The sequence below is a fragment of the Mercurialis annua genome, linkage group LG7 (assembly GCF_937616625.2).
Source record: "Mercurialis annua linkage group LG7, ddMerAnnu1.2, whole genome shotgun sequence".
NCBI classification, from domain to species: Eukaryota; Viridiplantae; Streptophyta; class Magnoliopsida; order Malpighiales; family Euphorbiaceae; genus Mercurialis; species Mercurialis annua.
In genome coordinates, this window is record NC_065576.1 from 12,351,777 (window position 1) to 12,376,742 (window position 24,966).

The window sequence follows — 24,966 nt, forward strand, 5'->3', positions numbered from 1 at the left end:
CTCAATTCCGCAATCGGAACGTAAAATCGATTCGTATTCTATCGATTCGATACGATAACCGTTATAACTTCGAGTATTATCCAATTTCTATAAAACCGAATTCAAAATAACAGTTATTATCTCGATTACTATCGAATTCGCGAAGATATTCGAGTTAGAAACGAGAATCGGATTGAAAAACTCTAAACCCTAGCTCGTGCGTCTCTGGAGCCAAAATGAGAGCAACTGAAACCAAATTAGGTTTGAGGAAATTAGACTCAGCACTTGATTATCAAAAATAATTCCAAAAATACTTGAGCATCTTTTTTTTTTCTGTCAACACTTGATCCCACCTTTTTATTTCATCTAGCACTTGATTCCACCTTTTTATTTCATCCAGCACTTGATTTCACCTTTTTATTTCATCCAACACTTAACCCAACCTTTTTATTTTGTCCAACATTTAACTTCATTTTTTTATTCATCCAACATTTAACTCCATTTTTTTAAGACTTAGAATTTAGATTTTAGAATTTTAAGGGTTTAGGGTTTATGATTTTAGGGTTAGGGTTTATGATTTTAGGGTTAGGGTTTAGCATGATTTAGAGTTTAGGGTTTAAGATTTAGGATATAGGGTTTAGCATGATTTAGGGTTTAGGGTTTAGCATAATTTAGGGTTTAGGGTTTACGATTTAGAATTTAGGGTTTAGGGTTTAGCATGTTTTAGGGTTTAAAGTTTGGAATTTAGGGTTTAGGGTTTAGCATGATTTAGGGTTTAGGGTTTAGTATGATTTAGGGTTTAGAAATATAAGATTTTAAGTGTTAGGTTTAATGTTTTTATTAAATCAAGTGCTAGGTGCAATTTATTTTCTTTTGTAAGTATTGTCCGCAAATAAAAACGAACATAAGTATTTTTGAGATTATTTTAACAAAATCAAGTATTTTTCAACTTTTCCCATTAGGTTTCTGTATTCATTTCCTTTTGAAATGGGCTAAAAGTCAAACTTGCTTCTAGTGGTTTATGCGTTAATTTAATGCAAATTCCTAAATATTTGTTTGTAACTAAAACGGAAAACGAACTCCAAATTTTATGAAATTTTATACAAAAATTCCATAAATTATAAACAGGACCTATATTTTATTTTTAATAAATTATTTAAAATATATTGGGTCTAAACTAGTCTCACTCAATAAAATTTCTATGTCCAAATCTTATAATTTTTTTTGTAATTATTCACTTGGGATTTATAAATTATTTTATTTTAATTTATAAGCGTCTCTTAATTCCCGTTAGTTAAATTTAAAATTTTAACTTCTATATCTATTTTATATTTTCAAAGACACTATAAATTAAATTTATCTTTAAATTTAATTTACATTCTTCCGTTCCTATTAATTACTCCTTATACGGAATAATTTAGTTTTTTTTTAAATTTACGGGGTGTTACAGTTAAATAGGAATTATATAGGTTTTAGGTTTATGTTTAGCCTTGCGTATAGATAGTTTTATGAATTTTTAATTAATATCAAAATTTTATTTTTGTAGTGCTGAAAAGTGGCAATACATCAGTTTGGTTCTTGAAAGTTTCAAAAAGACTTTTAAGACTATACAATTTTAATTTTCAGATACAATCTCTTAAAAATCATGCAACTAATCAAATTGAGCTATAAACTTTTAAAGTTTGGTAATAGTTCAATTTCTATCATCATAGAATCCGTTAACATTCTAAATACATTTCTATGGTAGAAAAATGTGTCAATATAGTTTTATGTATTAAAAAATTTACACATTTAATGATATATTATTAGCTCTCTGTTTATTTTTTGATGAAATGTTGGAGAAGTTGCAATTAAATATTTTGCTGTATAGTGCGAAATAATGTATGAGAAATGAATGTACTAGTCAGTGTATCAGAGCAGACGATCTCAAATTACCATATTGAGAAGTAGGCGATCTGGCGATGCCTCTGACTCAACTCTCATTTATTAATTTCTATGTTTAATTATCAAGTCAATTATTTCCAAGTAAGAAACAAACGGACATTTGTGGTTTTCTTTCTACTTGCCAAAATTAAATATGCACAAATCAGCCCCAACTTTTTCATTCAACATCACAATTTAGTCCTTAAATCAGCCCATTTACACACTTCTCAACTTTCTCGTTTTTGTTAGTGATTATAGGTCGGAATTTAACCATATTTAACTATTTTATCGATAACTCTAATTTTTATTTTATTTTTGAATTTAATTTTAATTATACCAATTCATTCTATGAGTTAGATTTGTACAGATCCGAATACGTAATTGTCAAGTTTATGTAATGATTTAAAATAAAATTTATCCAATAAATACAAGCCGAATTTAAAATGAAATTTAAATTTAAAATTAAATATTCGATTCTACTTAAAACAGAAATGGCCGGACATAGGTCACCTTTGAGTTCAACCTACACTATAGTATCCATTTATATTGTAATAGTCCTTGCTATCATAATATTACAAAAAAAGATCACCAATTTGTATAAACTATCTAACAAAGTTAAAACAAATGAATTGGTAACAAAGAAAAAAAAATCATCAATTTGTATTTTTAAAAAGCTAGAAATGTGGCTGCTGGGATTCGAGCCCAGGTCTCCACGGCCACAACGTGGAATTCTTACCACTAAACTACAGCCACTTACATGCTCATTTTTCTACTTTTATTATATAGATATACTATGTATTGAATATGAAAGCCGTATTAAACAAATAAAATTTAGTTGGTTAAATTTAAATTTGTATCTATATTATCAGTTATTGTTAGATATATCATAAAATATTAATCAGTAATGTTTTGGAGACTATTTGTCAAATACACTGTTTTAGAAAGTATTTACCACTTTATACACTATCTTTCCATAATTTTCCTCTTTATACTAATAAGAAACATATTTATAAAAATACTAGTATATATAATTTTTTTATTCCATTTTAAGTTAAAAATTTACATAGCCGCACTCTCTCTTCTCTTTACATCTCTTCCTCTCAAAATTCTCTTTTTTTTCCGTTTGCTTTCTCGTTCGTCTCTTCCGGTCGTTTTTCCGTTCGTCTCTCCCGTTCGCTCTCCCGTTCGCGCTTTCATTCGTCTATTTCCAGTGGATTTCTCGTCTCTTTTTTGTTTGTTTTTCCATTCGTCTCTTCCGTTCGCGCTTTTCCGTTCGTCTCTTCAATTCGCGATATGGATTACTCGACATCGTTTTTAGACTTTTTGTTATTTCATAGGGTTTTTATGATGATTTAAATATTTTTTGAATAATTTATTATAGATCTATTATTTTTTTATTATAAATTTTTTCTATTACTCATATAATTACTTTGTCTTTTTTATTCATAGATTTGTTCTTTTTATTTTAATGTTATTGATTCTGTAAAAATAAATTGATTTATGTTGTATTTGAAGTGTTTTTATGATGTATTTACTTTATAATATATTTATGGCGTATTTATGATGTTTTCTAGTGTATCTATGTTTTTCTGTTGTATTTGCAGTGTTTATGGTGTATTTGCAGTGTTTTTAAGGTATACACTATAAATACACTAAAAAACACTATAGTTACTATATATACACCATAATTAAACTATAAAAACACTATAACTACACTAAAAAAACACTATAAATACATTATAAAAACACCATAGTTGCACTAAAAATACGATAAAAAACACCAAAAAAATATCCAAAAAAAAAATCAATAAAAAAGGCATAAATCAGTATAAAGGTGAAAAAGGTATTTTAGAAATTTAAAAAAGGCATTGCTGGTAAAAAAAATACGATCTGTATATATGTTTGAAAACGATGTAAAATTAAAAATAACATACAAAAAAGTGTACACTAAAAAATTTTCTTAATGTTTTTATGAGCGTATTTTTTTATCAAAAAAGTTGACTAGTCTAATTTTTTTTATATTGATATAAAAGAACTAATACATATTCTATTAAAAAAAATGAAATAATCCATTTGGCCATGAGATTTTTTCAAAATTATCCCGAAAACAAAAAACTAATTTACAAAAATACTGGCAAAAAGAAATTAGTTTTTTGAAGTACTGAAAAAGCATTATTTACATTAGTATTAATTATTTTTTTTATCAAAAAGGATAATTTATTGATAGTCCACAACAGTTAGATTTGTGAGATATTCATGAAAGTGACATAACCACTCCTGATGACCTGACAAGAAACGGGCATTTTGCGCTAAAATATGCGCAGTCTGATTCACAGATCGCCTCATGAAAATAAAAATAACATTACATAACTGCTTTTCAAGAATCAAACAATCGTCACTCAAAACCTCCGACTCAACCAAGCTTGGACTTCGAATCTCCAAAATCACCTCCATAGCATCCGACTCTATAACGATATTATTGAAACCCTTAAGCCAACTTAGCGCTTCTCGAATGCCTAACGATTCGACAATTCTTGGTGAATAATTCCCTTGGCGCTTAATCTGTTTTGCCCGAATAATACTGCCCTTCCAGTCTCACACTACTATACCGATGCCCACACCACCATGACTCGAGAAAACCGTTGCGTCAACATTTACCTTAAGCCAGCCTTCCTTTGGAGGAATCCACCATGCCCTTCCATCGTCCTTCAGCAAACTCGCCATCCTTAACTGTCCATTTTAAATGTGAGAAACTTTCCAAGCTGCTAATTGAGCACATGAAGAGCAGTCTTTACTCAACACTTTTCCAAGCTGCTAATTGTCCATTTATATCGTCCTTCGGCAAACCCTAACAGTCATTACTCAACAACAGACTCGCTTTAATAACCAATATGAGGTTCGTAGCTGTATCACCCTTTCCCCTCAAAAAGCAAAAGGCACATCACTGGGAATTCTAAACGCAGTCGACTTCTCTTTACAGTTGATACTAGCATAATGGTGAGCTAACCAATCTATCCCCAAAATCACATCAAAGGACATAACCTCAAGCAAATCAAATCAGCAGTCAACTCTCTAACCTGAATAACCATGGAACATGATGGGAAGACAACATCCACTTCAACATTATCAGACATGGGTGTAGATACAAACAAGAGGAGTTGCATATAAGACGGTGCCATACCCAATTTCTCAGCAAAACAAGGAGACACAAGGGAATTTGTTGCACCCGGATCAAACAGCACCATGACTTCAACAAAGGATATTGGGGTAATACCTTGCACCACGATAACAAAAGATATTCGGGAAGTAGGTGTCCTTAAAAACCATGGCCCCGCTGGCCTCTAAAAGAAGTTGTAGATTGAGCAAATCCTGCTGAAAAATGTATGTCTCTACTACTGAAACGATGTTGAATAACACTTGTAGACGACATCTACTTCCCGAAGAAAGGACACTCTCTAGAAATCATTTTGGAATTTTAAATTCCTTTCATATGCTAACAGGCTCCGGCTTATCAATTATGTGCTTATGAGTCTCCATTCCCATTGGTGCCAAATTTTTATTCTCTCAAAAGTTGTTATCCAAGAAATTGAGAACATCTGTAGGTCTTTTCTCTAGAAAGGCAATTCTAATGGCAGGAAATATGGTGGAATCTCTTGGAAAATTATTTGTTGCCAAAGGAAGGGAGGTGGTCTGGGTATTAAGAAGGTTGACCTGTGGAACAAAGTTGTTGTCCTGAAGTAGGTTTGGTTTCTGCTTACTAATAAGTGCTCCTTATGAGCCTTTTGGGTTATTCAAAATAAACTGAAGAAGCTTAGTTACTCGGGCATTATAAAGCCTTACAAGGCCTCTTGGAGCTGGAGACATTTGGTGAATGTTAAAAATTCAGCAAAAGAGCTCTTTAAGTATAAAGTTGGAAATGGCAGAAACACTCTTTTCTGGTTTGCTTCTTGGATGAATGTGAAGTCTATTTTAGAGGTGTTTTCAGGAGTGGATATTATTGATGATGATATCCCTAAAAATGCAAAAGTTTCTAATTTGTTTAGAAATGGAATCTAATTAATGTCTTCTAGATGCTATGGATGAGTCTCCCTTACAAGGTTGGGATTTTTTACACATTAATTTTACTATCAACTTTGTTGAGGATGATAAATTTTTATTCAAACCAGATGAGCACAAGAATTTTTCTATCAAAGATGCTTGGAATAATCTAGTTCCTGCTATTCATCATGTGTCTTGGTCCAGTCTCATTTGAAAATCTCCTACAATTCCTAGGTATAACTTTGGTGCTTGGATGACAACTCACAATGGTCTAAATACTAGAAATAAGTTATTTAGATGGTGTTCTATGGATAATCCTAACTGTTTTTTTTTTGAAAAATGTATTGATTCAAAAATCTCTTCGCTGATTGTGTATTCTCCTGTGATATTTGGAAGAGAGTTCTTACTACCTGCAGAGTTAACATGCCTCCTATAATTTGATGCAGAGAGATCATTTGGTTTTCCAGGAAGTGTGGTGCCAGGAATGCAAGTAATAGTGTGTGGCGAATTGCTTTTTATTTGTCTGCCTATTTTATTTGGCAGGAGAGGAATAGAGTCATATTTTTTTAGTATTAGGCCTAGAGCAGATGATGTCTTTAAAAAAAATTAGATTTTCTGTTACTAGCAAATTTCAGCATCGGCTAGATGGAGCAGATATTGATTGATGGTTGTAATTAGTTGCAGGGTTTGTGCCTATTTAAGAGGTTTTTTTTGTCTTTATAACAATCGCTTTTGGTTTATTGACAAAAAAATTTATTACAGACAAAATTCTGTAGATGATATATGCATTTGACAAATAAATAAGGGATCTTGTGTGTATTTAAAGTAGATATATATTGGATCTATAATGTATATAAAGTGTACCTATAGTGATTTGTACACCAAAAATCCTATAAAACATACATCACAATCCATTAAAAATACAACAAAAATATTACAAATCTCATAACGATTGCTTCTTTCAACTTTAGATATCTTAGTCTTCAAACCACCATCACGAAAAAATTTCTTTGCTTTTCCTAGTTACATTCACCATGTTGTATGAGGCAAAAAACTGCTGTCTTAAGATACTTTTACTTCCTTTTGAAGATTTTTCCTAGCTTCCTTTGAAATTTTTTGAACGAAGCAACACAAATTCGAGTAAAAGAAGAATACGAAAATTTAAAATAAAAGAAAATAGTTAGATAAAATCGCGAAAATGAAGAACAAAAATTAAAAAAAAAACTATTGGAGAATTTGTAGTTAGCGATTCCTTGTTAAAACAGTGTGGAATGCATATATGTTTGTAAGAACGGTAAATCCTAAAAACATAAGCCAGCAGGAAGTGTAAATTAGAAAAAACTAATAGTAATAAGTTATACAGAAAGGTGAATGATATACTTTTTCAATTTTTTTAATAAAGCACTTAACTAAGGTTAACAATTAGGACGTGTAGTAATTAGTTATTTTAAATGAATATACTATGAAAAATTAGAGAACTTAATTTAAACGTGTAAAATAATTTTCTACCAGATCTGATTTTGAAAATTATTTGTGCCACAATTCTAGTGATAATATGTATGATTTAAATGACAATTACTTTCTCAATTTACAAGCAATGGTCAATTAACACATGTTTTAAATTTTAAGGTCAATTTATTCCTAAACTTACCTTTGTATTTATCAATTTATCCCACTTTTCCACCCGATCTGGCGCGTATTGCTCACCTCTGATAATATTTTATGATCCTAAAATGGGACAAAGTGATAGAATACATAAATTTATGACTATTTTGACTATAAAGGTTTTTTTACGAATGACTACAAAATTAATGTATATGTTAATTGATCATCACTTGCAAGTTTAGGAGACAATTTTCACGTAAATCTAATATCTATATTGATAAGAAAAATAAATCAAACCTTAGAGAGGTAATAATAATTAACTCAAATGATTTAAATTTTGGATCAATCTAATTGAATGTGATTTTTTTTAAATTAACCAGTCTTAATACTGTTAATTTATGTAGTCATGGTACTGTTTTTCAAACTTACATAGTTGGTGTGGCAATTATCCTAAAAATATTGATCATTTGCTCTGTAATTGTTGTTTCTCTTAGAATATCTGGTCTAGGATCCCTGCACTTCTGAAATTCAGAAGGAATCCTTTCTCCTAGAATAGAAAAGTGAGTTTTTTTTTATTAAAAGAGCTGCTAGGAAATTCTTGTCTGCTAAGATTAGAAAGATTTGGTTTTCTGTTGTTGTTTATTTCATTTAAAAAGTAAGAAGTGACGTTATTTTCAATCTGATTTCTATCCCTGCTGATCAAGTTTTCAAGAATATGGCTATGGCTGTTGAGATGAGAATTAGTGGTTTCAAGAGATTATTGCTTAACTTTGGCTGTTGTCTTTGTTTTCTTCTTTTTTTGTTTTGCTACTTGCTTGAAGATCTTCGTATTGTTCTTTTAGATTAATTTTTAGCTAGTTAGGATCTTGGCCTTTGGGCTTGTTTGGCTTTAACCTTGTTGTTGGGTGTTTTTTCTTTATAGCAAGGGAACAGATTCATCCATTCCCTTATGATTTTGGGGTGAGGACCAAGTGAGTTCTTAACATCTAGTTAGGTTCAATTGTGCCCTAAACATTTAAAATTTTGAACAAGCAGACCCCCCAGTTTAACATTGTCCCTAATTCTGTTATTTCAATTCTATGTGGCTATTTTTTACTTTTGTCTTAATGACATGACTTTTAATTAAGGAAAAAAATCATTCATGCCCCTATGGTTTTGTGATTTTAATGTATTAATAGAAAAAGTTTTTTTTTTTAAATCAGCTAGATATCTCCCTCTCTGTATCTCTTAATAAAACATATTTTCTCTATTATAAAATATTAATTTCTACCTCATAAATTGATTATAACAATTTTGATTCAGTTTCAATTTAATGTTGACAAGTTCTCTTAGCTCATGCAATTATAGCAATTTATTTCAACTCTAGATATAAAATAATTGGTATAAATTTAAGGGTTAATTGCAAATGCATACACGGACTTTACCATAATTTGCAATTACAACATAAAATTTGAAATTTTTCAATGTCAGTAACAAATTTTTATTTTTTTGAGAAATTGGTACATCGACCAATCACGCAACGACACATGGCGGTATATTACAATGTCCACGTTAGTGTTTTTCGTGTTTGGTGTATCGATTTGCCAAAAGTGTAAAGTTGGTTACTAACATTGTCAAGTTTCAGAGTTTATGTTGTAATTGCAAATTAGGGTAAAAGTCGTGTATATATTTGCAATTAACCCTAAAACTAATTTGTATAATTTTTATTTTCTCTTTTTCTCTCTAAAAATGTGATTTGAAAAAAATCAATAAAATCAGTTTTCATATTTTTTTTATATAGTTTGTTTTATTTGGAATTAATTATAAATGATTAATTCAATTTATAATCTAAAATTTGCAGAAAAAATAATTTTATACAGGCTAAGAGTGTTTTAATTATAAAAATATGGTTTCTCATACCACTATCATAATAGTATCATTAATATTATCATAATATTTTTTCATAAGTGTTTATATAATTCATTTTCTTAATTGTTTAAGTTTCTTAACAAAAAGATTTAATAACAAAACAAGAGTCTCTATAAAATATAGAATATTTTTAGTACAGAAGATATAGGAAGATGACTCTTATAAAAGTCATGTCATTAATGGCAACGGTATGTAGGATTGAAGTAATGAAGTTAGAGACGGTGTCAAATTGGAGGATTTGCTTTTTCATTAATGGCACAGTTGAACCTTTTCGGACATTAAGGTCTCACTTGATCCTGGCCCAAACAATAAACCCATGTATGGCCATTTTTCCTTAATTAAAAGCCATGTTCAGAGACAATGTCAAACTAGGGGGCTTATTTGTTCAAAATTTCAAATGTTGGGGGGCACAATTGAACCTTTATGAACGATGAGGGATCATTTGTCACGGCCCAGATCCGTGAGTCGAGACTGACGCTAGGGAATGTGAGTGGTAGCTCCGAAACCTATAGCAAACCTAAAATCACTACAAACGTTTCGCTTTCAAACATCAAACACATCACAAAACATGCATACATAACGGAACTCATTAATTAAAACATAACTTATATAAATGTCATAACCGTAACCTAATCTCGTTTAGAATTCATTAATTAATTTCATTTAGAATTCATTATGCATTGCATATCATGTCTAATTATTATAGAAGAGAAATTTAAATAAGGATATATGCATTTTAGATGTCAAAAGTAAATTGAAAACAAAAATTACGATTAGTTTAATTGAATCAGTATTAATTGAATGAAAGAAAAGACTCAAGGATTAAAAGATATGTTTAATATATCATTAAGGGCTTAAAAGGACATTTGTATGAAGCCTATCCATCTATATATAAATGTCAAATTTACCCTTAAGAATGACATGTGTGTCCAACCTAGGATAATTACTTATGTTTATTTTAGTAAATTACTAATTGACGTGTATATATTATTATGGAGAGAATTCAAACGAAATTCATCTCATTAAAACCCAAAACAAACCCTAAAAATACATATTCTCTGAGTTCTCAAGGTCTAGGAAGATATTCAAGATCAATTGGTAAGTAATTCCATCTAAATAGTTTGTGTATTTGAAGTTTACCTAGTGATAACGAATTCTGTTTTTGAATTCTGTATATGCAGTTTAGTGCGAGATTCATATCTCGAGTAATATAATTCCAAATTGTGTTCTGTTTTCTGATATAGACACTTTAGTGTGTCTCCTAAAACTTTTATTCTTTGAGGTTAATCTGGTTCGGTCTTATTAATGCCTTAATTTACCATGACATTTTATTGCTTCAGCTGTGAAGACAGTCTGAGCACACCTCACTAAAACTAGTATAACTCATTGTTTAGATATTGAAATGATGAAATTCCTTTTGATTATGATTCTAGACTCACAGGGCTACAATTATGCGAAAGGGTTTGATCCACTTGATTATATATTGAGTTTTATAGCATGTTTAGTACAAGACATATGTTCTGCCTTAGTAGGCAGAATTGATACTTTATTCCTTTTCATGCATTTTCATATAGAATTGATCCAAAGGGTTGTGTAATGGGTGTATAGTATATTTGGAAAGTACAATAGGGAGTATATATAAACTTAATACTTGACTATAGTCTATATTTATATGGTTTAGGTGCGGATAAGGGAAAGAAAAGTGCCGGTGCGAATTAGGCAAAACGGTGAACCCGTGGTGTGTGTTTTGGAAGCGATTTTGGTGAGTAGATATACTAGCCCTTGCTACTGAAATATATATGCTATTTTGATATTCAAAATTTCAAGGTTTATTGTGTTTTAAATGGTTATATATGGTTGTTTTGGAATGCACGAAAGGTGTTCGATGAAATGCCTTGTTTAAATATTTCAAATACTACCTTTGGCAAATGTTGTATAAAATGAAAGAAGTTTTGAATTGAATCTATATAATTGTTTGATTTTAGTAAAGCTTTGATGCTTTTGATATAATGAGTATTTGTTTATGAATGTGTAATACCTTTGGCAATTCAATAGTCGTTTGATTTGGTTAAGTTTTGAATGAGAATTTGAAATGGTTTTACTATTGAATTGTATTGCGTTTTGATGCAATGATTTGAGATTTCTTTTTATATGATATGCTTACTCTGTAATGGTACATATTTGAGTGGTGCTGAGTTGTGATATGCACCTGGTTATGTGCTGAGTTAGTTATATGCACATGTGAGATATTGTGAGTGTCTATGCGCATTTGACACAGGCCACTTGATTGATGGTCAGTGAAGGGAGAAGGGCTGAGTCGTGCTAATGATGGAGAAGGGTTAGCCATCAAGTGTTCCTAGATATGTTGGTTAGACTGTAGATCAGTGTTGTGTTCCTGATTACAGGTCTATGGTTTATATTATTGTTACAGGGTAATATATCAATCTTATAATTGATGATTGATACGAACTACATTTCATATTTAAAGTGAAATTGTTTTGATATTGTTTATATTTGTAAATGTGTTCGTGATGAATTTTACAAGTATTTTGTGTTGTATTGAACTGTTTTCTAGTATTCGTCCTTATATGATATACTTACTTTAAGTATATAAATGTTTTATGCTTGTTATGTCTATTCACTGAGGTTTCGCTTATTTTAGTTGTTTTAAAACCTTTTCAGTTAGCAAGGCAATCTACAGTACAGTTGACAAGAGAGGGAGTTGGGCTTAGAGTTTGGGCTTGAGACATAGAGGTTGGCCACATCTCCGAGTTTTGAGATGTCTCGATGTTTTTGTTTAGAATAAACTTATTTGTACTTAAATATATATTTTGAATCATATGTATAAAAGTTTGTGATAATACTTAATTTTCATATAGTGGTTTAAATAAAATGTTGTATAAAAGTTTTTCATATATTTGTGCTTAATTATTTATAGAACCCGTTTTAAAATGTTTATTTGAAGATAAATATATTTTAATTAACCGTCAATCTCGTGCTAAGTAAGGCGAGGTATGACAATAAAAATCTTGTTCAAACATAGCATCATATCAAAGTCAAAACATATAAGACTGCTTAATACAGACTAGGTCTACTACTGACTACTGTCGCTCTAGATAGGATCAAAAGCTCTCCATAGATACTTTAAACTGAGACTGTCGAAACAAAGAATGGAAGCTCGACCACTTCGAATCAATGTAAACCTGAAAAAGAAACACTGTGAGGGGTTCAGTCAAAACTGAGTGAGTTCGCATTTACAAAAGTTATTATAAATATAAATCGCTATACAGAAAACATACATTAAAACAAACCAAATATCTGATCCGATCGAAACCCTAATCCTAAATCGTATCACAACTACTTATACTATATCTAATTCATATCGTATTCTATTTGTATCATATCAAATCAAATTAATCCATGTAGTACAGTGCCGATATAATTCCACCGAGTGATATAACTTTAGTACCTTAAAAATATGGGGTATTACACCATTTGATCCTTACCATAAACCATATGAAATGGATGACCCTTTTTCCTTTTAGCAATAAAGTTGCTTGCTTTGGTTGATTGAACAAAAAAAATTACAATATTAAAAGAGTACATGAGATCATTTTGTTCTCAATTTTATTTTTGAGGAAATTCATTTCTTCTCAACTATTAAGAAAACGAAGTCATAGTGATATTATGTTTATTAAAATTTTAGGTAGTAATATTATGTTTAAATATAAAAAATTTAAGAAGTGATATTATGTTTAAATATGGAACTCTTAGGAATAAAGGACCAATTCACCCCCTGAATTTGACATAAAATATTAAAATAACCCAAATTCGCAAAACCAGATCAATTCAATCCACAATTATGCCAAAACGGATCAAATACACTCTTTCCCACTCTCACCCAATATTTGAAACACTGTCCATTATAAAATAAAAAAAAGTTTTAAATGGTCCTCAATATTCATTTCATCTTTCAAAGTATCATTTAAATATTTTTAAAAATCAATTTAACTTACATAATTCAAAAAGTTTGTTTATCATATAATAATTTATTTAAAAATCTAAGGACTTTTTTTTACTCTTTTACATTTTTAATTCCTAATTATGGACAAAGGATCAATTCACCCCCTGAACTTGGCACAAAATATCAAAAAACTCATTCTTGCTAGTATTGGTACAAATCAACCCGTAAGTTGGTCATTTAACATCAAATCAGCCCCTATGATACAAAAATTTCCTAAAATGAGAGTGGAATTGCTAAATCCAAAAACTAATACTAATTAATTAAAATTCAATTCTAATTAAATATAATTAAAACTTTAATTAAACCTATAATTAAACCTTATTATTCTAACTAAATACCTAAACCTAATCAACCGAAATTCGCCGTCGCCATGAAACTTGCGTCGGAAATTGCTCCTTAGCCGTCAGAAACAGTTCCTCGGCTGTCGGAAACAACTCCTCAAATGAGGAGCAGCAAATGTGCTCCTCAGGAGCAGATCTGTTCCTCCACGGATATGTTCCTCAAGACCAGATTCTGCCCGTTGTTGGAGGAACTGCTACTCCTCGTTGGGAACAACAGCTCCTCCAACGAGGAGCTGTTGCTCATCAGGCGAGGAGCAAGACGAGGAGTCGTTGCTTCTCGCCTGAAAGGAGCAGATCCGCTCTAAGCAAATTTGCTGCTCCTCAAGCGAGAAGTTGCCTGAGGAGGTGGACGGTGGATGGAGGTAGACGGCGGAGGGTGGAGACGGATGATGGTGGGTGGCGGCGGACGGTGGTTAAGAAGAAGAAAAAGAGAATTGGAAAAAGAAGAAGGGGAGGGGAAGAAGAAGAAAAAAAGACCTTTAATTTTTTTATTAAAAATAAATAATAACTTTTAAAATTATAAATATATAATTGAAAATTAAAATTATTAAGAACCATAAAAAATAAATAAAATATCAAGGGTATTTTAAACTTTTTTTACGGAGAGTGTGATTCACTTGTTGAGGTGAGAGTGGGGAGGGGCCTTTTTGATGCTAAATGACATAATTACGGGTTGATTTGTACCAAAACCAGCGAAAATGACTTTTTTGATATTTTGTGCCAAGTTGAGGGGTGAATTGATCCTTGTTCTCCTAATTATATATTTTTCTTCTTCATTTTCGATTCTTTTTCATCTTAAAATATTCTTCAATCCATCTTCTTCTTTCCATGCCAATGCCGATGCCGATCTCCAGCCGTACTTTCTTCTCTAATAGCTGCTACTGTGTGACTGTGTCTGGTGAGAGCGGCGGCTATTGCTACTGTGTTTGTAGATAGCTGGCGGCTACTACTGTTGTGTCTAGTGAAAACGGCAGTTGTTGCTACTGTTTTTGGAGATGGCTTGCAGCTGCTGGTGTTGTGTCTGGTGAGAACAGCGGTTGTTGATGTTGCGTCTGGAGATGGCTAATAATAATTGTAATTCCGGTTGAAACAATCTAATTTGTTAAGTCACTTTCTATTTGTTTAGTGTTTTAATTTGTAATTCCGGTGTAAACAAATTTATTGATGCTATTGATGGCCGGCGGCGACGGATGTTGAGGAGGGATAGTTTTATTTTGTAGGTTAATTAGGGTGGTTAGGATTAATTTTGGACGATTATAATTAATTCAAATTAATTGAGGTTGAGATCAATTAAATCATAGTTTAATTAGGATTAAGTATGATTAATTAGGTCAAATTAGCAATGCCACTCTCGTTTTGTTTCAGAAGGGGGTGTTTGAACGATTTTCGTAATTGTTGGTCTTTTTTATTCTATTTTCGTAATTGTTGGTCAAGTTGAGGGGGTGAATTGATCTTTTGTTCAAACTCTTAGATATAGAAGTTTCATTGCCACTCAATTGAAAATAAACAATATAAACTAAAATAAATAGCATTCTGTTTTTGTTTTTCTTTAAAGGGTTAATTATATATAAAATCACCACCTTTACACAAAATTGTAAAAATAACACGACCTTTAAAACGTGGCAATTCAGGACACCACCTTTCATTTGTTTTCAAAAACAACATGGGCATATTTTAGTGGTGTTTTTGCTGACGTGGCATGACACGTGGCATTCCATTGGATTGTCTAAATCAGCAAAATTTTATCTAAAAATGTGCCCATGTTGTTTTTGAAAAGAAATGAAAGGTGATGTCCTGAATTGACACGTTTTAAAGATCGTGTTATTTTTGAGAATTCGTGTAAAGATAGTGATTTTATATGTAATTAACTCTTCTTTAAATAGAGGCATGCCAATATAGAAAAATAACCGAGTGTGTAAAATCTAACAATTCATGGATTTAATGAATATAGTAAGCATTTAAGACTAACAATTACTTTGTCTTTACTTAAAATTGTTCTTGGTTCACATTTAGTGATCATATCAGAATTATGAAATATATATTAAAATGTGATGAGTAGTAGGTGGGTATCTTTAAATGTTAAATTATTTGATCAATGCCACTTTTTATTTAGAGCATATTACAAAATTTATTCGCTTTTTTTTTTCTCATAAGAAACATACTAATTTGGATGTAGAAAGATGTTCAGTAGGGCCAGTAATTACATAAGTAAACTTAATGTTGTTCATTATTATTCGTAAGGACAGTCATAATTTAAACTTAGTATCATTGGGCTAATGGGAACATTTAATTAAGGGTTTTTTACACAAATCCCTCAAAAGTGCTATAGTGTTTCACTTTTCCCTCACCATTTTGATTTTGGCAAAAATCTCCCAAAAAAAAAAAAGTTTTCAAGAATCCCTCATAACCCAAAATTTAAAAAAAAAAGACAATATTGTCCTCACTATTTGGCAACATCTCATTGGTCTATATTTTAGTCAATAAAATGTTGACACGTGGCAAATATGGGTTTGGTTAGACCAACCACAACCGACAACCGGCCAAATTCCGGCCCGACCGCCCGGTCAGCGGCGGTCAACGCCCGGTCAGCGGCGGTCAACGCACGGTCAGCGGCGGTCAACTCCCGGTCAGCGGCGGTCAACTGTAGTGGTGAGATTTTAAAAGAATTAATAAAATATAATTTTGCTCTTAGTGGGATTCGAACCCATGACCTCTCACTCTTTGTCCATGTGCCTAACCACAAAGGCAAGACATGCTTGTTGTCTTTATTTACTCTTTAATATTAATACATGTACTCTTTAATAATGTATAAAAAAGCATATAAACTAAATATAACCTACTAAAATGGTTGATTATAAATGATATATATTACAAAACACTAATAAAGTATTACTCTTGTCAAAATTTAAATTAAATTACTCTAATTAAATTAATAGTAGTGTAAGTTAAATATTAACTTAAAGTAAACGAAGTTAAATAGATTTTATATATTAATGTATTACAAACACAGTTAATTTAATATCAACTCGACAAAAACTCAAAATAGATTATATAAGTTAATTGAGTTGATATTAAGTTAATTTTTAAAATTATAATAATTTATTAAAAATTTTATCTTGCATTGACATGTAATTTACAATGAGTTGACATTGAGTTTACATTAGGTTGACATTGAGTCAGCGTTGAGTTACTAAGTTTATATTGAGTTGATATTAATTTACATTTCAAAATTAAAATAATTTTCTAAAAGATTACTTCAGATTGACAATAGGTTTACATTGAGTTAATATTATAATTATATTAAGTTGACATTAGGATTATATTGAATTGACGTTAGGTTTATATTGAGTTGTCATTAAGTAGACATTGAGTCGACCTTCAGTTGATATTAAGTTAATTTTTAAAAATATAATATTTTATTAAAAAAAATTACTTTGGATTGACATGTAGTTTATATCAAATTTACATTGAGTTGACATTTATTGAACATTGGGTTTACATTGAGTTGACATTTAGTGAACATTAGGTTCACATTGAGTTGACATTGATTCAACGTTGAGTTATTAAGTTTATATTGAGTTGACATTGAGTGAACATTAGGTTCACATTGAGTTGACATTGAGTGAACATTAGGTTCACATTGAGTTGAAATTGATTCAACGTTGAGTTATTAAGTTTACATTAAGTTGATATTATAATTATATTGAATTGACATTAGGATTATATTGAATTGACGTTAGGTTTACATAGAGTCGTCATTAAGTAGACATTGAGTCGACCTTCAGTTGATATTAAGTTAATTTTTAAAATTATAATATTTTACTAAAAAAATTACTTTGAATTGACACGTAGTTTATATCAAGTTTACATTGAGTTGACATTGAGTAGACATTAGGTTCACATTCAGTCAACATTGATTTATTAAGTTTACATTGAGTTAATATTAGTTTACATTTTAAAATTAAAACAATTTACTAAAAAATTACTTCATATTGATATTAAATTTACATTGAGTTGACATTAGGTTTATATGGAATTGACATTAGGTTTATATTGAGTTGACATTAGCTTTACATTGAGTTGACATTAGGTTTACATTGAGATGACATTAGGTTTACATTGCGTTGACATTGAGTCGACGTTAAGTTAATGTTAAATTTACATTGCGCTGATATTAAGTTGACATTAAATTTATATTGAGTTCAAATTAAGTTTATATTGAGTTCACATTAAGTTGATATTGAGTTGATATTCAGTTCACTTATTTTAAATTTACTTTTTGTTCATTTTAATAAAACCTTAGATAGTTTAATTCAAATTACTAATAATTTATCTCATTTCATAAATTATTTTTAGTAGTATAAATAATGAAGTTGACATTGAGTTGATATTGAGTTTACGCACACCACGACGGGTACCACTACCACGTATCCGACCATGACCACTTCGGTCCGACCACCGAACCACCATATTTATTAATTTTAACAAACAAAATATATTTTTCAATTTTAACAAGTGAAAAATCTTACTAGTTTTACACATGTATGAATAAAAAGTGAAATATAAATATTTTTATTTTTTTATTATGTAATTTTTTAATAAATAAATTAAATTAGACTAATTTAATATTATATTTATAGTAAATTTAATTTAATTAGATATTTATATTTTATTTAATTTGTATTGTAGAACTAATTTCATTTTAATAAATTAATTTAAATTTATAATCAGTTATATATATATCATATAGAGCAAACATTGACAACAATAAGGCCTTGCCTTGATGGCAAAGCACAAAGTCTTTCATTCAAGAGGGCAAGGGTTCAAATCCCCTTATCTACAAAATGGTGTTTTATTTAATTTTTAATTATCTAACCAACATTGGTTCAACCATTAAAAATGGTTAGACCACAAACCATTGTTGGTCCGACCAGCAATGGTCCGACCTGATGTCAACCGGCCGTTGACCGGCGTTGACCTCCGTTGACCGGACGTTGACCGGACGTTGACTTCCGTTGACCGGAAATGGTCCGGTCAATAATATTCCGACCAATGGTTTGATTTATTAAAAATGGGGAAATTATTGAGTGTAACAAAAACACAATAGGTAAAATACACCATAGGGATAAAATAGGAAGAGTAATTATAAAAAGGTAGGCATGGAAAGTTTTTTTAAAATTTGAGAGATTTTTGCAAAAAATGAAATCATGGGTCACTAACATAAACTTTTCAATTTTTGAGGGATTCCATGACATTTTCTCTTTAATTAATAAATAAATTCAGATTCTGGTAGCCCTAATATGGGGTAATTTCACTTATGGCCCCCAACATTTTTCTTTCTTTATTGTCAACCTTTTTCTTTAATTATAGTAAAAAAGATCCACCAATTATAATTTTAGAACACAGAAATGCCTAATATTTGATTTATCAGTACACCGAGTATATTTTTTTTTTTAAAAAAAGACATGTCACGCCACTTGAACTTAAAGTTTTTATTTTCATATCAATGAATCGAGTTGGATGCCTTGACTCGAAAAAAGCTCAACTCAACTTGATACGTAGTCCAAATAAACCGAACTGGATCGAACTCCAATTTATCTTCATTTAGATGTTAAACGAGCCGATCTCGGACTCTATCTATATCTTGTTCATTTAAGCGCTAAATTATATGAACTCGAGTTCGACTCGATAGCACCTATACAAACAAACACAAGGTGAGTCCGAGCTCAGTTCATGTCTTGTTCATTTAAGTATCACTGCTCGTTTAGCACATAAACGACGAGTTGAGACCGAGCCAAACATAAACATTAAAAATATAAATGAAATTGTTGCAAGCAAGCAGTAAAAAACTAAATGCTAACATCAGCATCTGAATCATTCTCATAATTATGAGCATTTTGTAAAGAGTAAAGACAATAACCACACAGCCTAAAGATTGAACTCGTGTACACGCAACAAAGACAAACAAAAATGACTTGCTATATAAGAGTCATGACTTTGCATATTGTTTCCTACTGTCTTCTGCCTTCTCAAGTTTTCAAAACAAGGTTTATGAAAACTACCATGTGACAGTTGTAGACGGTGGCGGATCCAGAATTTTTTTCAGCCCAGGTTTAACTTCTAGTTTACTTTTGACCTCCCGGCTGCCCGGGCTTAGCCTCCCTCTAACCCTGAGATCACAACAAATCCTACCTCTATTTTTTTAAAATTTCCAACGTCAGCCTAGACTGAAGCTTGCCCTAACCTTAGGGTAGTTCCGTCCCTGTTGTAGTGTATTAACACTGTCAGCAAAATCGAGTTCTCTAAATTAAATAGTGCAATTTACATGTAATCATAGTACATAATTATGATAAATTTACTAATAAAGAAGCTTCAACCTGAGAAATAAATTTTTCTCATCACTAAGAACAGATACCACAGTATTTTTTGTCTCTACAAGTGTTGGCTTAGAGTAAACTTACCCCAAGGTTTGTTTGGAACTGCAAGGCTGACATGAAGAAGGCTTTGTTTGCTTTTGTTGTTAAGTCTTCCATACCCGAATGGTGCCATCAACTGAGGCCGTTATCATACAGTTGTCCTTTGGGTGGTAACTCACACTTGTAACCTGCCAAAACGACCAGCAAAGATGACACACATAATCAAGACTCAAGTATAACATTAACCTCCTGTAGAATAATTATCCGAAAAGCAAGTGGGTGATGCAAAGCAAGCTTTAAAATATTATAATGGAACATAATAAAGCTAATACAAAAAGTTCTATAAGATGGTAGCAAGAATCCTGTCAACACTCAAAGATATGAGCTAGAAAAGAAGACATGGAATTTAAAAGGCAAAAATGATGAGTGATGATAGCATTATAATGCAGACGATCGACTTCAAATTCATTGACATACAAAACCAAAATTTGTTGCTTTTAGATTGCATCTCACGCTTCTCAGCTATTGGAAACATTTTGCTCATGCACCCAGCCAAACACACAATAAGTAAATTTCTTTTTATCAAACCAAAATAAAGAGCATAGGGACGTCTTCCAGCAGAGTGATGATCTTGGTTGCAATGTGCAACATATGACCAATAGCGGGTAATACAAGGCAAGCATTGAAGGAAGATTGACATGATAAAGCTAAAGACAGGATGTTCTATAAGAGAAACAACCAAGATTTCACCATAACTCAAGATCTAAGCTAGAATTGAGGATACAGAATATGGAAGCAAACATGACGACAACATAATTATAAGGCAGACAATTTTTTTTTTTTTTGACATAGATAGGGTTCCGACTACTAGAGTCTCGCTTTTTTAGATATTAGTTACAGAGTCAGGGTTTGAACCCACGACCTCCGATCCGAATGTACTTGGAGAAGCCATAACCATCTAGGCTAGGCCCACATTGGCAAGGCAGACAATTGACATCAAACAAATTAGCATATAAACCTAAAATTGTGGCTTTTGGATTCCATCTCAACTGTTGAATTTTACTTTATGCACATGGACCTACATACACACAATATTAAACCAGTTCGAAAAAACTAAAGTGTTTATAAGAACTTCAACCACCCACTCTAGGTGTCATCATTTCAATGTCCATCAAATGTATCAGTATATGCATGCTAGCCAACTCAGTTAACATCATTGAAAATGACAGCTCATAGAGCATTTAATCAAATCATTTATTTTTGAAAAGTCAAAACCTTCATACCTTTTTATCGATAAAACCAAACGTACTAGGATACGAAAGGACAAATATGAAGGGTCATGAGACAAAATAAAAGTTCAAGAATCAGAAACTCTTCATTCTCATTACATTCGGAATCAGAAATTCAACAGAGAAAGTTAGTAATGGATAAGAAATGTCATGAATAGACAATTAAAAATCTGCAACATAAACAGCTTATTCAGTAATTGTCAGAATTCTCGATAGTCTTAACACCAACTTGTCGAACTAGAACAATATAAATAAAGAACTTAACAGCTACAACAACTCAAAGGGCATGCCTAGTCTTGAATGACATGAACTCAAATGTACTGAGAAAAGAAGTGAGAACTTATATTCCAAGGGTTACCAGCAACTTAACACGTGATCGTGACGCACTTAAAACAAACACATAATAACCGAGCAACAAAAATGTATTTACCACGGAAGAATGAGCACGGAAACTAGACACCACAGTGGCATCCACAAGATCCCAGAAGTAAACATAGCCATCCTCAGATCCACCAGCCACATAAGCATCCGTGTTGGTAAGGCAGCAATCCAATTTGTACGACTGAAGCAGAACCACCCAAAGTAGATAAATAAAATGAACTTTGAACTTATAGTATTGACTTAAATCTCTGACACCCCAGCTTTCAAATTAAATAAAAAGTAAAAGGCATCGAACCAACTATCAAAGTCAAATGAAGCATCAACAAGCTAACCTTACAAGTGTGGCCTTTGTATTCTTGCAACAGTTCACTAGTTGACCTGCCACGCATAAATGGTTACGATCCATACAAACAAAACCAGAAACAATCTGGATTCAAAGTAGAGAATCATTCAAACCAAAAAGGAATGTACCTGTCCAAAAGGCGCAAAGTAGAATCTAGGCAACTTGCTAATAAGCAATTGCCGTCATTCGACATAGAAATACAATTGACAGGCTGTCCTAAGTCATCAACTATTTCTCTACATGAAAATTCAACAAAACATAAACCATCAAAAGATACCAGTTGTCCAAATCTTAAGCATGAAGAATAACAATAGCATTTGCAAATCTGCTACACATACCTACCAATACGAATATCAAATGTTCTAACCGTCCCATCAACACTTCCACCAATAATTTCAGTTTTCGTCAAACAAACAGACATAACACTATCTTGAAATGCATCAATTACCTAATGAATACCAAATTCAATTAATATCAATAAATCAAAGATTAGCTAGTGAAAATGCAAAAAAACAATAATAAAAGAAAAGAAAACCTGAATAGGCTCAGTACTATGAGACCTACAGTCCCAAGTACGTAAAGACTGGTCATACCCGGCTGATACTACAACGGAGGAATACTCATTAAACTTAACAGCATTCACCTATCCATTCAAAAATAACAATAGAAAGAATTAATAAATAAATAAATAGGATATATGTAATTTTTAGAGTTATTATCATAAAATATCCCTACCCTCACATTTTTTTCGATTTAAACACATTCTGCCAAACATGGCACCACACATTCCAACCTTTCCAAACTTTTCATCCTACAGCCCAAAGCCATTTTAGGCATTTCTTTCTGCAAAAACGATATCGTTTTGGCCATGTTGAATCATAAAAACGGCAACATGTAAGTATAAATGCCACGAAATGAAACATCGGGCACTTTTATGCTTAAAAATTGAAAGATTGGGATGTATCGTCCCAAATTTGGTAAAATGTGCTTAAATCAAAGGAAAAAAAAGCGGAAGGTGGGATATCGTATGACAATCCTAATTTTTATGTATTACTACATAATAAATAAAACAGAAGCATATACCAAAATAAATAAAAATATGAAATACCTCGCTATCATGGCCACGAAATTTTCGAATAACACGACCAGTTGCTACATCCCAGTAAAAAACTTGCCGATCACCACCGCAAGATACTAACTTTGAGTTGTCCCTAGCAATGATGATAATAATCAGTAGTGGGAAAAATTGTACTAAAAGTTTGTAAAATGTATAAAATTGACAAAATATAAATTTTATGCATTGCCCAGCATAAGCTCTTAGGTCGGCCTGATAATAATAATAATAATAATTAACGAAAATTGTTAAAATGAATTTGATTAGAGAGAGGGGGATGAGAGATTACGAAGTGACGTGGACATCACGGACTTCACGGCCGTGAGATTTGTAGGTTTTGATGTGGAGGCCACGGTGAGGGTTCCAGAGGCGGATGGTGCGGTCTTTGCCGCAGCTGAGACAATAATTACCGTCGGCGTTGAATCGTGCGGCTAAAACTGCTCCTTCGTGGCCTTTTAAGGTGTTTGATTCATTGCGTGGCAAATCGGAGACGCTCATCTTCGACTGGTGACTTGTTCACTACAGTTTTTTCAGGCGGGAATGTTTTGTTAATTTAGCAATTTTGATTGGCGATGAGAAGGGAACTGGTTGATTTGATGCAAATGCTATCGCAATTAAAGTATCATACGGTATCGTTTAGAGAATAGCTAAGCTTACAACTTTAGGGGGAAATTATCGGCTTAAGTGACAATTTACTCTCTCAATTTCCAAACAATTGTCAATTAGCACAGATTTTAATTTTACAGTCAATTTAGTTTTAAATTTGTTTTCTTTAACAGTTTAGGTTATTTTTATACATGATTTGGCGTGTGTTTTTCACTTTCGATAATAATTATTATGATAAAATGAGACAAATTGATGAAAAGAAAACTAAATTTATGAATAAACTGACTATAAAATTAAAATATGTGGTAATTGATTATCGCTTGTAAGTTGAGGCGGAAAATTTCCGCTTAAGTCGAAAATTGATACTCATAAAGTCTTGCCTATTATAATTTTCTGTTGAATCATCAAAAAATATCTCACTTTTTTTTGATTTTTTTTTTGTATATGATCTAAACTTTTAAAAGCGTCAATTTTAATTCATTTTTTATTTTTAATTTCATATTTAATAACTTAATTAAATTAGAGTGAAAAAAATGCTCAAATATACTTTTGAAGCTGGAAATTTTAATAGTAAAAAGTCAAATTGAAAAAACTTAAGACTTTTATTAACCAATTAACATAATTTAATTGAAAAAAAAAATATTCACAAAAAATATTTTAAAAGAACTTTATTTTCTCAATAAAATATTAAATTAATAGAAATAGTAATATATAAAATTATAAATCTATAAATACTAAACGGTTTACATGCATTTGCTAGTTATAAATTATAATTTATAATATTTGAACTAATTCACCTATTCAAAAAAATAATTTAATTTTTTTATATATAATTTGAATTTTTATAGTTTTCTTATTTGTTAGAAAAAAAATAATAGAATGGAATTAATTTTTTTATTAGACTATACTAAAAGATTTATTCTATAAATTTCTTTTGTCTAATTATTAGCGAGAGTTACGTTTTAAATAGTTATATGGTTAAAAATCATAAAACCGTAA

The 24,966-nt window shown here is 31.1% G+C and overlaps 1 protein-coding gene, 1 long non-coding RNA gene and 1 other non-coding gene across 6 annotated transcripts; 1 reads left to right on the forward strand and 2 right to left on the reverse strand.

The window, feature by feature from the left end:
• Window positions 1-2,583: 2,583 nt before the first annotated feature.
• Window positions 2,584-2,655, reverse strand: TRNAH-GUG (transfer RNA histidin (anticodon GUG)). The gene has a single exon. It is a non-coding gene; the product is annotated as a tRNA-His (tRNA).
• Window positions 2,656-10,462: 7,807 nt separating this feature from the next.
• Window positions 10,463-12,327, forward strand: LOC126657607 (uncharacterized). The gene is made up of 3 exons (XR_007633378.2): window positions 10,463-10,551; window positions 11,135-11,215; window positions 12,136-12,327. It is a non-coding gene; the product is annotated as an uncharacterized LOC126657607 (long non-coding RNA).
• Window positions 12,328-19,461: 7,134 nt separating this feature from the next.
• LOC126654436 (uncharacterized) lies at window positions 19,462-23,896 on the reverse strand. Of its 4 annotated transcripts, none has more exons than XR_007632615.2 (9): window positions 23,651-23,896; window positions 23,356-23,458; window positions 22,783-22,890; window positions 22,586-22,695; window positions 22,376-22,483; window positions 22,237-22,282; window positions 21,954-22,085; window positions 20,280-20,422; window positions 19,462-19,513 (listed from the first exon to the last, which is right to left on the reverse strand). XR_007632615.2 is itself a non-coding variant. In XM_050348291.2 (8 exons), the coding sequence occupies exons 1-8, from the start codon at window positions 23,857-23,859 to the stop codon at window positions 20,339-20,341; spliced, it is 900 nt and encodes a 299-aa protein (XP_050204248.1). In that variant the 5' UTR covers window positions 23,860-23,896; the 3' UTR covers window positions 20,101-20,338. The 4 variants fall into 4 exon arrangements, 1 of the variants encoding a protein (XP_050204248.1); XR_007632614.2 differs by lacking the exon at window positions 19,462-19,513 and adding an exon at window positions 19,661-20,080; XR_007632613.2 differs by lacking the exon at window positions 19,462-19,513 and adding an exon at window positions 19,661-20,099.
• Window positions 23,897-24,966: the final 1,070 nt, after the last annotated feature.